The sequence below is a fragment of the Meriones unguiculatus genome, chromosome 1 (genome assembly GCF_030254825.1).
Source record: "Meriones unguiculatus strain TT.TT164.6M chromosome 1, Bangor_MerUng_6.1, whole genome shotgun sequence".
In the NCBI taxonomy this organism is placed as follows: Eukaryota; Metazoa; Chordata; class Mammalia; order Rodentia; family Muridae; genus Meriones; species Meriones unguiculatus.
The window spans coordinates 1,533,058-1,549,930 of record NC_083349.1 but is presented as its reverse complement, the minus strand read 5'-3'; the positions used below and the strand labels follow the sequence as shown (position 1 = coordinate 1,549,930).

The following is a 16,873-nucleotide window of genomic DNA, read 5'->3' as shown; positions in this document are numbered from 1 at the left end:
TATGTCATGTATAGGAAGGGTTTATTATAATATAATATAGGAACAAAATATCATATAATTAATATGCCAATTATTATATTTGTGTTATATAATTAATATACAGTTACATGTAATTATTTTAATAAGTCACGCTACTTCTTTGCTGCTTATAGGATAAAATCCAAATGCTCTGCTTGTAATTGATGTTCCTTGGGATCTAACACATTGGTCTAACTGAGAAAGTCTCCACACCGTGTCTGCGGACCTGCCACGTGAAGTGCATTTCCTCACTTCTTTTCAAACCCAGCCTGAGGCTCGCCTTCCCTCACACGGCCACAGGCTTCCCTGGGCAGAGCTCACCTGTTGCTCCTGAGAGCATTTATAATATGCATGCATATTTTGATTATAGAATTTTTGTATTGTACCACAATTACTGATTGGTTTCCACAGCTACAAGCAAGCTTCTTTAGAGAAAATGCTGTCTCATTCTCAGGTTTCTAATCCTATCACCTAGTAAAGGGCTTGGCTCACACTAGGTCATCAGAAACATTTTAAAATAAGATAAGTCTGTTATGGAGAATGCTTTCTGGATTGGGAGACCTGACTACAGGTCAGGTTTTAGGAGACTTGAAAAAGAGGACACACATCAGTTCTCTAAAATGTAAATATAATTTACAAATGTCTACTCATACTAATCAAAGGAAATAAAAAAAACCCCTCAAATTAGTAAGATTAGAGGTAGAACAGGGACTGTTACAACACACTCCAATGAAAGCCAGAGGAACAGTATGAAAACTTAGGAAAACCTTAAAAACTTAAATTCTTAATAATAAATGAAATAAAGTTATAAATAAAAAAACTTATATAAACATATATTTGAAACTCAACTTAGGCCATAAAGCATATGCCTTCTGTCTTTGTAACTTTTCTTGTTTTACAAAGAGACATCAGGACCAAAGCAACACTTCTAAAGGAAAGCATATTATAATTGGGGCTGGCTCAGAGGGTTATAATTGGGGTTTCAGAGGGTTAGTCCATGATCATCACGGCAGGAGCATGGGGGCAGGCGGGCAGACACGGCTCTGGAGCTGAGAGCCTTGCATCCTGATCCACAGGCGGCAGGGAGAGAGACACTGGGTCTGGCATGGGCTTTGAAACCTCAAAACCCACCCCCAGTGACACACTTCCTCCAACCAGGCCAAACTGACTCCAACAGGCCACACCTCCTGATCCTACTAAGTATGCAAATTTATGAGCCTATACGGAGCATTCTTTTTTTTTTTTATTGTTTGTTATTATTAGTTACATTTTATTAACTCTGTATCCCAGCTGTATCCCACTCCCTTATTCCCTCCCAATCGCACCCTCCCTCCCTCAGCTTCTCCCTGCCCCTTTCCAAGTCCACGGACTGGGGAGGACTTCCTCCCCTTTCGTCTGGCCCTGTTTTATCAGGTATCTTCAGGGCTGGCTGCGAAGTCCTCCTCTGTGGCCTAGCAGAACTGCTCCTCCCTTGGGGGTTGGGGAGTCAAAGAGCCAGTCATTGAGTTCCTGTCAGAGATAGTCCCTGTTCCCCTTACTATGGGAAACCAATTGGTTATTGAGCTACCATGAGCTTCGTCCGAATAAAGGTTCTAGGTTATATCCATACATGGTCCTTGGTTGGAGAAACAGTTTCAGAAAAAAACCCTGTGCCCAGATATATTTGGTCCTGTGGGGCTCCTATCCTTTCCCTGTCATACTAACTTCCCCTTCAGAAGGTTTGGTTCTGAGTCTTAGTATCTGTTTTGAAGCGCTGCTTGGTAGGGTCTTTCAGATGCCTTCTGAAGTAGACTCCTGTCATACGTCCAATGCACATCTCAATTGTCTTTTTTTCTAAGTGAGGATTGATCATCTTACCTCGTGTCTGCTTTCTTGTTTATCTTCTTTAGGTGTATAGATTTCATTATGTTTATCATATCTTTTAGGTCTATATAAGCGAGTATATCCCATGTTTGTCTTTCTCCTTCTGGGATACTTCACTCAGAATGATCTTTTCTAAATCCCACCATTTGCCTGCAAATTTCATGATTTCCTTCTTTTTGATTGCTGAGTAGTATTCCATTGTGTAAAAATACCACAACTTCTGTATCCATTCCTCAGATGATGGACATCTGGGTTGTTTCCAGGTTCTGGCTATTACAAATAAAGCTGCTACAAACATGGTTGAGCAAATGTCCTTGCGTACTTGAGCAAATTTTGGGTATATACCTAGCAGTGGTATAGCTGGGTCTTGAGGAAGCACTATTCCTAATTGTCTGAGAAAGCGCCAGATAGATTTCCAGAGTGGTTGTACCAGTTTACATTCCCACCAGCAATGGAGGAGGGTTCCCCTTTCTCCACAACCTCTCCAGCATGTGTTGTCACTAGAGGTTTTGATGTGTTGTCACTTGGCCATTCTGATGGATGTAAGGTGAAATCTCAGGCTCGTTTTGATTTGCATTTCCCTAATGGCTAATGACGTTGAGCATTTCTTTAAGTGTTTCTCTGCCATTCGATATTCCTCTATCGAGAATTCTCTGTTTAGCTCTTTTCCCCATTTTTTAAGTGGGTTACTTGGTTTGTTGCTTTTCAGCTTCTTTAGTTCTTTATATATTATAAATATAATATACTGGATATTAGCCCTCTGTCAGATAAGGGTTGGTGAAGATTCTTTCCCAATCAGTAGGCAGTTGTTTTGTTTTGATGACGGTGTCCTTTGCTTTACAGAAGCTTTTCAGCTTCATGAGGTCTCATTTATTTATTGTTGCTCTTAGAGCTTGTGCTGCTGGTGTTCTGTTCAGGAAGTTGTCGCCTGTGCCAATGAGTTCTAGGCTCTTCCCCACTTTTTTTTCTAACCGATTTAGAGTATTTGGTTTAATGTTGAGGTCTTTGATCCACTTGGACTTTAGTTTTGTGCAGGGTGATAAATATGGATCTATTTACATCCAGTTGGACCAGCACCATTTGTTGAAGATGCTGGCTTTTTTCCATTGAATGGATTTGGCTGCTTTGTAAAAAATCAAGTATTGATAGGTGTGTGGATTTATTTCTGGATCTTCTATTTGGTTCCATTGATCCTCCTTTCTGTTTCTATGCCAATACCATGCAGTTTTTATTACTATTGCTCTGTAGTACAGCTTGAGATCGGGGATGGAGATACCTCCAGATGATCTGTTGTTATACAGGATTGTTTTGGAGATTCTGGGTTTTTTATTTCTCCATATGAAGCTGAGAATCTTTTTTTCAAGGTCCGTAAAGAATTGAGTTGGTATTTTGATGGGAATTGCATTGAATCTGTAGATTGCTTTTGGCAGGATGGCCATTTTCACAATTTTATCATACCAATCCATGAGCACGGGAGATCTTTCCATCTTCTGATACCTTCTTCAATTTCTTTCTTCAGAGACTTGAAGTTTTTCTCAAACAGGTCTTTCACTTGCTTGGTTAGTGTCACCCCATGGTACTTTATGTGGTTAGTGGCTATTGTGAAGAGTGTTGTTTCCCTTATTTCTTTCTCAGCTCCTTCGTCTTTGGTATACAGGAGGGCTTCTGATTTTTTTTGAGTTGATTTTGTATCCTGTCACTTTGCTGAAGGTGTTTATCAGCTGGAGGAGTTCTCTGGTTGAATTTTTGGGGTCCTCGTATATACTATCATATCATCTGCGATAGTGACACTTTGACCTCTTCCTTTCCGATTTGTATCTCCTTGATCTCCTTTAGTTGTCTTGTTGCTCTGGCTAGGACTTCAAGTACTACGTTGAAGAGGTATGAAGAGAGTGGGCAGCCTTGTCTTGTCCCTGATTTCAGTGGTATTGATTTAAGTTTCTCTCCATTGAGTTTGATGTTGGCTATAGGCTTGCTGTATATTTTCTTTACTATGTTTAGATATGTGCCTTGTATCCCTGATCTCTCCAAGACTTTAAACATGAATGGGTGTTGGACTTGGTCAAATGCTTTTTCGGCATCTAAGAAGATGATCATGTGATTTTTCTCCTTCAGTTTGTTTATGTGGTGGATTACATTGATGGATTTCTGTATGTTGAACCACCCTTGCATGCCTGGGATGAAGCCTACATGGTCATGGTGGATGATATCTTTGATGTGTTTGGTTTGCAAGTATTTTATTGAGTATTTTTGCATCAATGTTCATTAGAGAGATAGGTCTGAAGTTATCTTTTTTTGTTGTTTTTTTTTTTTTTGTGGTTTAGGTATTAAGGTGACTGTGGCTTCATAGAATGAATTTGGTAATGTTCCTTCTGTTTCTATTTTGTGGAATAGTTTGGAGAGAATTGGAGTTAGCACATCTTTGAAGGTCTGGTAGAATTCTGCACTGAATCCATCTGGCCTAGGACTTTTTTTGGAAGGGAGACTGTTGATGACTGCTTCTATTATTTCCTTGGGGAAAATAGTATTATTCAATCTTTCTATCTGACCTTGACTTAATTTTGGTAAATGGAATCTACCAAGAAAATTATCCATTTCTTTTAGATTTTAGAATTTTGTGGCACATAGGCTTTTGTAGTACGACCTAATGATTGTTTGGATTTCCTCAGTGTCTGTAGTTATGTCCCCCTTTTCATTTCTGATTTTGCTGATTTGGATAGTTTCTCTCTGCCTTTTGGTTAGTTTGGCTAAAGGTTTGTCTATCTTGTTGATTTTTTCAAAGAACCAGCTCTTGGTTCCATTGATTCTTTGAATAGTTTTATTTGTTTCTAGTTGATTGATTTCCGCCCTGAGTTTGATTATTTCTAGCCGTCTGCTCCTCTTGGGTGCATTTGCTTCTTTTTTCTCTAGGGCTTTCAGTTGGGCCATTAAGTTGCTTGTATGAGATGTCACAAATTTTTTCTTGAAGGCATTTAGTGCCATGAATTTTCCTCTGAGCACTGCTTTCATTGTGTCCCATAAATTAGGGTATGTTGTACCTTCATTTTCATTGAATTCTAGGAAGTCTTTAATTTCTTTCTTTATTTCTTCCTTAACCCAGCTATCATTGAGCAGCAAGTTGTTCAGTCTCCATGTGCTTGTAGGCTTTTTTCTAATTCCATTGTTGTTGATGTCCAGCTTTATTCCATGGTGGTCAGATAGAATACAGGGGATTATTTCAATCTTCTAGTATCTGTTGAGGCTTGCTTTGTGACCAACTATATGGTCTATTTTGGAGAAGGTTCTATGAGATGCTGAAAAGAAGGTATACTCTTTTACATTTGGGTGGAAAGTTCTGTAGACATCTATTAGGTCCATTTGATTTAGGATCTCTGTAAGTGCCTTTATTTCGTTATTTGGTTTCTGTCTAGATGATCTGTCCCTTGGTGAAAGTGGAGTGTTGAAGTCTCCCACTATCAAGGTGTTGGGATCGATGTGTGATTTAAGTTTTAGTAATGTTTCGTTTATGAATGTAGGCACTCTTGTATTTGGGGCATAGATGTTCAGAATTGTGATGTCCTCTTGGTGGATTTTCCCTTTGATGAGAATATAGTGTCCCTCCTCATCTTTTTTGATTAAATTTGGTTGAAAAACTATTTTATTAGATATTAGGATAGCTACCCCAGCTTGTTTTCTGGGTCCATTTGCTTGAAAGACATTTTTCCAGCCTTTTACTCTGAGGTAGTGTTTATCTTTGTTGCAGAGGTGTGTTTCTTGGATGTAGCAGAACGTTGGATCCTGTTTACGCACCCATTCTGTTAGTCTGTGTCTTTTTATTGGCGAGTTGAGTCCATTGATGTTGATAGATAATATTGACCAATGAATGTTAGTTTCTTTTGTATTGGAGTCGGTGATCTTAGTGTGTTTCATTGCTTGTTTTCTTTTCATTTTTGTTGGGATATTATTATCTGTATGCCATGTTTTCTTGGGTGAAGTTGTTTTCATTGGATTTGAGTTTTCCTTCTAGTATCTTCTGTAGGGCTGGTTTGCTGTATAGATATTGCATAAATTTAGTTTTGTCATGGAATATTTTGTTTTCTCCATCTATGTTGATTGAAAGCTTTGCAGGGTATAGTAGTCTGGGTTGGCATTTGTGATCTCTTAGAGTCTCCATGACACTTGCCCAGGCCCTTCTAGCTTTCATAGTTTCTGATGAGAAGTCTGGTGTGATTCTGATAGGTCTACCTTCATATGTTACTTGGCCTTTTTCCCTTGCTGCTTTTAATATCTTTTCTTTGTTCTGTAGATTTAGTGTTTTGACTATGATGTGACATGATGTGTTTCTTTTCTGGTCTAGTCTATTTGGTGTTCTGTAGGCCTCTTGTATATTTATGGACATCTCTTTCTTTAAGTTGGGAAAATTTTCTTCTATGATTTTCTTGAAAATGTTTTCTGGACCTTGGAGTTTGGAGTCTTGTTTTTCATCAATTCCTATTATTCTTAGATTTCGTCTTTTCATGGCGTCCTTGATTTCTTGGATATTTTGTGTTTGGGACTTTTCTGATTTTACTTCTCTTTGAGAGAACTATCAATTTCTGCGAGTATATCTTCAGCTCCAGAGATTCTCTCTTCCATCTCTTGTATTCTCTTGGTGATGCTTATCTTTGTGGTTCCTGATCTTTTCTCCAAGTTCTCCAGCTCAAGGGTTTTCTCAGTTTGTGATTTCTTTATTGAGTCTAATTCTGTTTTCATGCCTTGCACCATTTCCCTCATCTGTTTGAATGTGTATTCCTGTCTCTCTATGGTGGTCTCTATTTTTTTGTTCATTTCCTTTCTATATGCCACTAGTTTTATCTCTACATGTGCCTCTATTTGTTTGGCTATGTTTGCTTGTGTTTCTTTAAGAATTTTGTCTATTTCTTTTTTCTTTACCTCCAATTGACTGGCCAAGTCTTTGAAAGATTTGTTCATTTCCTCTTTAACTGACTGAATTTGCCTGGTTATTGTTCTGAGAGAGCTGTTTGTTTCCTCTTTATGAGCCTCAAATAGTTGGGTAAGCATAGCTTTAAAGTCATTTTCCTGTGCTTCTGTTGAATTGGAGTATCCGTCAATTTTGGGGGTTGCTGGTGAAGTCATGATGTCCTGATTTATGTTGGGACTGTTCTTTCCCCTACCCCTGGCCATTGGCTTATCTGAAACCTTCCCTGTTTGTTTTTGGGTTCTTCAGTTCAGACTGGTACTGTCTCTCTCTGGCATCTGGAGAGTTCTTCAGGAAGCTGAGAGAGGTCCTGTCACACGCTGTACCTGTGGGAGAAAAGTACGCAGGCGCAAACGGGGCAAATGCAGGCACGCACGTGTGTGTGTGTGTGTGTTTGTGTATGTTTGTGTGTGTGTGTAAGTGTGCATGGAAGTGTGTCTCGGAGGACAGAGTGATAGATAATGTTGAACCCTTGAGTGAGTGGGAGGGGCTCTGCACTGTATATGTAGCAGGCGCTAGTGATGGTCATGATGCAATTTCTGGCATTAACTGCCTTAACTCCTCAGTTGGACCCACAGAGCAGGGGCTTCAATGTCCCTCGTGCCCCTCTGTTTCCCAAAGTGGGTATGTGGGTGGGAGGGGTTCGATGCCTGGCTTCTGTTTTAGAAGGACCCAGGATCTGGGGGTCTGCAGATTCTCAAGGATGCACTCACTTACAGGCAGGTCACTTGGCAGAGATCATGGTATCCGGGCTCTCTGCTCTCTGGTTTGGCCCTGCTTCTTTGATGTGCTCCGCCTGTTCCGTGCTGCTGTCACTGCCAGGTTCTGAGGTCTTGCTGCAGCTGGCATTTCAAGGTGGTCACATCAGTAGGGATGGGGTAACCAGGCTCTCTATTCTGTGGTTTGGCCCTGGTTAGTCTTGAACTGGAGGGCTGATGTGCCCTGCCAGCTCAGTGCTGCTTGGCTGCCAGGTTAGAAAGTCCCGCTGTAACTGGAGACTGGGTTGCTAGTCCAGATGCTTTCTGGGAAGACCTGGGGTCTCTCCACTGTGCTCTCCAAGCTTGGGAGGCCCAGCGCCTGGTGTGCCTAGCTTGTATGGTGTTTCTGCCTGGTTTTGGTGAGTATATAGCGTATTCACTGTCACTATGGGATTGGGCGGGCCATACAGTCAGTGATTGCAATCCTGTGGAGCCAGTATGGCGTCTAGCAGACTCAGGCCCTGGGAGGATGCTGCAGCCACCGCATGGATCTGGGACTCTGAGATGGGTACTGCTGGCATTTGCCGCTAAAGGGCTTGGAGCTCCGCCTCAGCGGCTGCAGGCCCCAGGCAGTTAAGTCTACGCTGAGAAAGATGAGTCCACTGTGCCCAGGAGGAGGGAGGTCTGGGGGAGGGGAGTGCTGGGAGATCAAAGGCTCGTTTCTCTCCTTCTCCAAACAAGTCCCTGGGTGACCCGAGACCAAAGTTTTCACCTCCTGCGATGTTCCCTGTTGTTTAGAAAGCCTCACTATTGTTTTCCTGGGTTCAGAGGTCCTTCCACTCACCAACTCAGACGTTTAGCTCTTCCACAGCTCAGAAACTGTGTGTGCTAGTCGCCATCTAGGGAGCATTCTTAATCAAACTACCACACCTATTTTCCATTTTTTTTTCCATTCTTTTTTTAAATGAAAAAAAATGTATCCTGAATTCTATATGACTGGCATGTGAGTGAATGTTTAGAACATGTCTCATTGGTAAGGAAAGGTTGCCGGGGGGGGGGGGGGTAGCTAAGCTATACCAAGTTTGTGTGTCATTTTACTAATTGTTTCATGTCTTAAATAGTCACAGCTTACTTAAGGGAACAGACAATTGTCCTTTTATATAAATCACATAATATCTAGCACAGTGTTCTAGACATGAAAAATATGCACGCAGTTTCTAGGTACTCCTCAGACTTTTTTTTTTTTATACCAAGCCTGTGAAAAGAGTTACAGAATACATAGTAAGCTAGGAACGGTGGGACATGCCTGTAATCCCAGTACTGAGGCTGAGGCAGGGGATCTGAAGTTTGAAGTCATCTGGGTGACATAGTAAGCTCTTTAAAAAAAGAAAGCACATAACACATGCTTTCTAAAACATCCTCCAGCTGATTATTAAAACAGGGACTATAAAGCCATGCCCTTCCCCGCACACTAAGGATCAGAGATACCCACCTGACATAGAGGGAGATGGGTACCATGGTGTTGAGAACTATGAAGTAGGACCAGAAAATGAGGACAGAACTTGTAGCTGGTGAGGCAATAAAATGTTCCCATGGGAGAAACGCTTGGAAAAAGTAGCCTTTGTTGCTCTTCCAAATGCCATGTCCAATGGATAGCAAAAAGCACATTGTGCCCAAAACCAGGAAAATCTGTATAGAAAACAAAACAAAAAAGCAAAATATGGATGGACTCCATCCTACCTCTGGAGTCTCAGCTCTAATAAGTGTTTTCTCCTCGGAGACAGGGGGGTGCTAAGGTGGCACCAGGACACAGAAGAAAGTCCTGCAAAAGCCATCTGTGTGACTCTGAAGGGAGCTATTACCGATCAGAACACACTAAGTACTAAGAGAAACTGCTTCACATGTTTAGTATTGATGAAAACTCCTGACTGACAGGAACTTATTCGGAATGGTATGATATTTTTCTTCAAGTCACTTAGATACTGACTAAGAGAAACAGGTTCCAAATAGTGCCGGATTCCAGTCCTAATCACACCAGTACTGATGTTGGGGAGAGGGGCTGTCCCTGAATTGAGTGGCTTTGGCAGCAGCTGGAGGGAGGACAATGGGAAAACTGATAGCAAGAGTAAGGAAGATGGCAGCTGTGTAAACAATTCTTAATTTGGTAAGGTTGGAAGGTAGGCGATGGGCCTACAGACCTGCAGCTAGCTCCTCAAGGGCAGTAGATGGAAAGAATCACAGTCTCGGTGTACTGGTTGCTAAGTGATGATTTCAATTCCTTCAGGTTTATATCCAGGAGTGCTACAGCTGTGGCAAGTGGGAATTTCACTTCTAGTTTTTATTGATTTTTCATGTTTGTACTAATTTATATTCTTACCAATAGAGTATAAGAAATTTTTCCTGGTGGCCCTGCTATTTTTTGTTTTCATGATGATAACCATTCTGACTGAAGCAAAAGGGAAACTCAACTTTGACCTGTTGACAGGTAGCCCCTACCTCTAAAATAATTTGATATACATTTCCATTATAGAAAAAGATATATAAAGATACTTCTTTACACTTCATTTGAAAATGTTTATCTTATATGTATAGGTATTTGGATTTCATATATATATATATATATATGTACTATATATGTCTGCTTCCTGTAGAAGCCAGAAGAGATCATAAGCTCTCTTGGAACAGAAGTTACTAATGGTTGTGAGTGGTTTTTTGGGTGCTGGGAATTGAAATTGGGTCCTCTGGGAGAGCAGCCATCTCTCCAGAATCCAAACTTTGTATTTCTATTTCATTTTTTATCTGACTAGAGGCTGCAAGTAGATTCGTGACACACTTTTGTAGAGAGACTATCATATGCAGACTATTGTTGACAACTTATTTGTAGACAGCCTATATTTGACAGGATACTGTAGACAGATTATTGAACACAGACCGCTGTAGACAGCCTATTGTAGACAGCCCACTGCAGACAATTGTAGACAGTCCACTGCAGACAGACTATTGCAGACAGACTGTTGTAGACAGACTCCTGCACACAGACTATTGTAGACATATGAATGTAGACAGCCTATTTTGGACAGACAACTGCAGAAAGACTATTGTAGACAGATTATTGCAGACAGACAACTGCAGACAGACTACTGCAAACAGACTACTGCAGATAGACGATTCTAGACAGATTATTGAAGAGAGACTATTGTAGACAGCCTATTGTAGACAGCCTATTGAAGTCAGACTTCTGCAGAGAGACTGTTGACAGACTATTATAGACAGACTGCTGCAAACACACTATTGGGGACAGACTACTGCAGACTGACTATTGTAGTCAGACTGTTGTACACAGACTATTGTAGACAGGCTACTTGCACAAGACTACAGCTTACAGACTATTGTAGTCAGACTGTTTTGGACACACAACTGCAGACAGACTATTGTAGACAGAGTGTTGTAGACAGACTATCATTGACAGGATAGGGTGGACTGACTATTGTAGGCAGACTACTGTAGACATACAATTGTAGATACATTACTACAGACAGATACTATTGTGGACAGAGTGTTGTAGAGAGACTACTGCACACAGACTACTGCAGAAAGACTACTGTAGGCAGACAGTTGTAGGCAGACTACTGTAGACACACAATTGTAGATAGACGATTGTAGATAGACTACTTTAGACTGATTACTGAAGACAGACTAGTGCAGACTATTGTGAACAGACTAATGCAGAGAGACTATTGTTTACCGACTATTGTATACAGACTATTACAAAAGACTACTGTAGATGGACTGTTGGAGACCAACTACTACAGACAGGCTATTGTAGACAGAATGTTCTAGACTATTGTAATCAGACTGTAATGTTCTACAGACTATTGTAGACAGACTACTGCAGACAAATCATTGTAGACAGACGGTTGTAGGCAGACTATTGTACACCATATACTGTAGACAGACTCTTTAGATAGAATATATCAGACCAACTCCTGAAGACAGACTAGTGCAGACAGGCTACTGCAGACAGTGTTGTAGACAGGCTACTGCAGACAGACTACTGCAGATAGAGTATTGTAGACAGGCTACTGCTACAGGACTGTTGTTGACAGGCTACTGCAGAAAGACTATCATTGACAGGCTATGGTAGACAGTCTACTGCCAACTGACTATTGCAGGCAGACCACTGCACACAGACTGTTTTGACAGACTCCTGCAGACAGACTATTGAAGACAGGCTATTTTAGACAGACTATCACTGACAAGCTGTCTCTGACATGGCTCTGCTACTGCGGAGGCAGTCAATGCTATTCTGATTTCTGATACATCTCTGAAAACTGAGAATCTTCTCCCCTTTTTAATCTCTCTTTCTCCCTTTCTTCCTTTTCTCTTATATAATTCTCTTCCTTCTTTCCTATACCCTGCTCCATTTGAGACATGGTCTTGCCATGCAGCTCTAGTGATGTAAAATTTACTATGAGCTCAAACTGTTCTCAACTTTTTGTCTACAATATTTTTAATTTCATAATTTATTCACATTTGGTTAATATGTAGCCTTTTAATACTAAATTTATTTATACAGTTTAAAATTTGCATACATGTAAATGCTATATATTAAACATTTTTCTCTGTCCTATTTCTGCTACCAAGATTTCTTACCTCTCTCCTATTTGTCCCCTTTGTTCTTCTAAACAATTTCATAACTTTTTGAAAAAGTCTTATTTTTTTGTATGTGTGTGTACATATATGCCTGTGGAGGCCTTTTGAGGGCATCAAATCCCCTGAAGCTGGAGTTACGAGCAGTTGTGAGCTGCCTGATGTGAGTGCTTGGGAACTGAATATGCGTCCATGAGAAAAACAGCAACTACTCTTAATTGCTGAGCCATCTCTCCAGCCCTGTCCCATATCTACATTTATTTTTTTACACACATACATGCCAATGTACAATCTTAAAACAGGACTTGACATGCTTTTAAATTTTTCTTCACAGAAAGATATTAAAGTATAATAAAAAGTTATGTTGAAAAGTTTTGTGTAACTGGACAGATGGGACTATTTTAAAAATACATGTGTATATGTATATGTGTCAATGTTACTGTGTATGGGCATGCATTTACACATGTGTTTACCTGTGCATGTAAGCACGAGGATGTTTTCCTTAGGAATACATTCTAACTCCTTTGATAACAGATCTCACTGGCTTGGAGTTCACTAGTTAGACTAACCTGACTGGCCAGCAAGTGTCAAAGATCCTCCTGCCTCTACCTCCCAAGTGCTGAGATTACAAGTGCATGCCATCACACCTGACATTTTTTTTTCTTGTATTTATATGTGAGTTCTGGGGCTCAGACTCAGGTACTCCTGTTTTCAAGGCAAGTGCTCTACTGGCTGAGCAATCTCCTTAGCCCCAGAAGCAACTGTCAAATAAAACTTCCAACAAGTAGTGGATGTTGACATGGATTCCTCCTCAAAGGACTTAAACACTTCTTACAGACTTTTGTGATTCTCACCGCATCCGGCACACATCAGACACACACTGGGTTCTCAGCACATCTGCTTCTTGTTGAGGAGAGAAAACACTTGAGAAGACCACCTTAAGGAAGAACTCACTCTGCTACCTTGGGGATGCAGTCCACTGGGAGTGGGGAGGCGTGTGATGGGTGGTCCTATGGTGGTGGAACTGTATGTCAGATTACTCACATTTTGGCAGGCTAGGAAGCTGAGACTAGAGCCAGAAGTGGAGCTGGGCTGTAATCCTCAAGGCTGTCCCATAGGGAGTCATTTCCTCCAAGCACAGCCCACCTTGTAAAGGTTCCAAATGTTCCCAAAGTCACCAGCAGGGCACAAAGTGCCCTTCCAGGAACGCTACACACACAAACCACAACATGCAGTAACACCACCTGAGGAGTTCCCGTGGAATTCTATAATAGCCACCAGAATTCTGTTTAAATTAGTGTATTTCTTGATTTTTCACCAGTTATATGTATAACAAGCTGTACTTAATAATGTGAATACTGTAAAAGGTAAAAATCCCACCACAGATGGCAAGCAAATGCTACTGCCCTTCAGACAGACACACACAGACGTCTGTCTAGGCTGACAGAAAATGTCCTATTGAAGATGACCTTTGACCATTGAGCTAGCTTACTGGTAGCATCACAAGCCCCTGGTGCTGTTGAAAGCATCTGCTTACATCACTTTCCTTAACTCTTGACTGCGATAATCTGCTTCATTAAAAAACCAGGATAAGGAACTCTGCTAACTGCGAAGGCTCAGTACTCAGCAGTAGAAAAAGAGATGCTCGAGGCTTGACTCTGCTCTCAAAGCTCAACAGCCTTCCTAGTCTTCCAATCTGTATGTACTGCGTTGAAAAGGAATTGTGATTTTCTTATTGCCACTTCTTGCTGTGCTGGAGAGTCCATCCAGAGCCTTGAACATACCGTGTGAGTGTTCTACCACTGAGCTGTAGCCTCAGCCCTGAAGAGACTTCTCACGGTAACAGAGGAAAGGTGGCACTGATGAGAAGTACATAGAAAGCAAAGGCATGTAAAGATGTTTTCAGGGTATAACAACAGAAGATGAAAAGTTAAGGAACTAAGTGTAGATATTACCAGAACAGCTCAGTTATACACAAAAGTTACTTAAATAATGAGGTTAATTTCCACCAACAAGAACAAAAGTAATCCACTAGGCAGGCTCACAGGGGCTCACAGACACTGAAGCAGCAAGCATGGGCCCTTGTGGGTCTGCACTGGGTCCTCTGCATATGTGATGGCTGTTAGCTTGTATTTCTGTGAGACTCCTAACAGCGGGAGCAGGTGTGTCTCTGACCCTTTCCCCTGCTCTTGAGACCCTTTTCCTCCTATTGGGTTGCCTTGTCCACCCTTGATATGAGGAGTTTATCTCTGTCTTGCTGTACCTTGTTTTCCCCTGTTTGGGTGTTGTCTATTGGAGGCCCTCTCTTTTCTCAGATGGAATATATCTGGAGGAGGGGGAGTGGGGAGAGATAGGAATGGCAGAAGGGAAACTGGTTGGGATGAGAGAAGAAATCTATTTTCAATAGAAAAGAAAATGGCCATCCTACTAAAAGTAATCTACAAATTCAATGTGATCCCCATCAAAATCCCAACACAATTCTTCATAGAAACTGAAAAAAAATCTTTAAAACCATGTGGAAACACGTACATACACAAACCAGTGTAACTAAAATGATCACGAATAATAAAAGAACTGCTGGAGGCATCACTAGCCCTCATCTCAAGTTGTACTTCAGCACTCTAGTAATTAAAATATAGCATACAAACAGACACCTTGATTGATGAAATCAAATTGAAGACTCAGATATAATTCCAGAAAGCTACTGACAACTGAATTTTAACAAAGAAGCCAAAAATATACACTAAAGAAAAGACAGTATCTTCAAAACACGGTGCTGGTCAAACTGGAAAAAAGAATATAAGAATGAAAATTGAGCCTTATCTATCACTCTGCAAAAAGCCCTCAACTCCAAGCTGATCAAAGAACTCAACATACAACAAGATACCCTGAACCTGATAAAAGAGAAAGTGGGAAATAGGCTTGAAATCATTGGCACTGAAAAAGACTTCCTGAATAGAACACAGCACAGGCACTATAATCAACAATAGTAAATGGGACCTCATGAAACTGAACAGCCTTTGTACAGAAAAAAAAAAAAATGTCAGTCATCATTCAAGCAAAGCAAAAGCCTACAACATGCAAAAAAACTCTTCCAATTATACACCTGACCGAAGATTAGTATCTAGAATATGTAAAGAAAAACAACAACAAAATCAAACCAAACAACAAACGAAAAACCCCAACTAAACAGAAAGAAAACAGAAAACCCAGTTAAAAAATGGGCTATAGGACTAAACAGTTCTTGAAAGATTAAACACAAATAGCTGAGAATCACTTAAAAGAATGTTGAACATTCTTAGCCACCAGGAAAATGCAAAACTAAAACTACTTTGAGATTTTATTTTACCCCAATAAGAATGGCCAAAATAAATTAAAAAATAATAATGATAATTTAAAAACCTACAGCACATGCTTGCAAGGATTCAGGGAAAGTGAAACACTTATTCACTCATGGTGGGGTGCAAATTGGTCCAGGCCCTATGGAAATCAGTGTGGAGGTTCCTGAAAAAGACAAAAATTTCCCTACCACAAGATCTAGCTATACCACTCTTGGGATATAGCAAAAGAACTCTATGTCTTACTGTAGAAATACTTTTCTACAATAAACAATAAACCCATATTTATTGATGCTCTATTTATAATAATGAGAATTGGAAACATTTTAGATATCTATCAACTAATGAATAGATAATGAAAATACGGTAAATTTACACAATGGAATAGTACTCAGCTAGTAAGAAAAATGATAGACAGAGTTTGCAGGCCAATGGATTAAATTAGAAACAATCATTCTGAGTGAGACACCCAGGCCCCAAGAGACAAATATTACATGTGTTTTCCTTATATATGGATGTTGGCTTTAAATGTGTGTTTCAATAAGAGTATCTACAGTGGTTAGGCAGTGGCTAGGAAAGGAGCAGGGGAGAATGGGATCATCTGAGGAAGGGGAAACTGAATATAATATTATAAGAAACAAAGGAGGATGGAGAGGGGTAAAGGAGAGCAGGGCAAAGGAGAGAATATGGGAGAGATAACCAATTATTAACAGCTTTCTAAAGACATGTAGAAACCTACTATGGGAGCTTCCTAAAACAGATACCTAGGGCTGGAGGAGATGGCTCAGCAGTTAAGAGCACTGTCTACTCTTCCAAAGGTCATGAGTTCAATTCCCGGCAACCACATGGTGGCTCACAACCATCTATAATGTGAACTGATTCCCTCTTCTGGCAGGTGTAAATGCAGATGGAACACTCATATACATAAAATAAATAAATCTTAGAAAAAAAAAGTTAAAAAAAACCAGGTACCTATATGAAAGGAATTTCAGTAGAGTCACTATAAAATGATGGAGACAATACCCCAACTATATATCTTATGCCACAAATAAAACCTCCAGTGCCAAGAATGGGTTACATCTTACTGAATTATTGGCCAGAGGGGCCCATAGATGACCCCCAACACCACAAGCTACTGTCAAGGCTCCGGGTTACCTTCCTCAACCTGGTGGTAAGGCCCTATTGCTGAAGACACCACAATGTCATCAAACATGAAGAAATCGAGCTGGTGCCCAACTAGAAGTTTCACCTCATGGATCAGAGGTTAAGAGCCCTGGCTACTCTTCCAGAGGAGCCAGGCTCAAGTCCCAGCACCCACATGGCAGCTCACAGCTGTCTGTAGCTCCAGT

The 16,873-nt window shown here is 40.6% G+C and overlaps 1 protein-coding gene across 4 annotated transcripts in view; it reads right to left on the bottom strand.

Annotated features, from left to right (window-relative positions):
• Positions 1–16,873, bottom strand: part of LOC110547119 (phospholipid-transporting ATPase FetA) — a 115,756-nt gene that overhangs the window by 33,704 nt on the left and 65,179 nt on the right. For all 4 annotated transcript variants that reach the window (XM_060378531.1, XM_060378538.1, XM_060378555.1 and 1 more), the window contains one exon: positions 9,029–9,225. In XM_060378531.1, the coding sequence (XP_060234514.1) occupies positions 9,029–9,225 (197 nt within the window). The remainder of the gene's footprint in view (positions 1–9,028; positions 9,226–16,873) is intronic.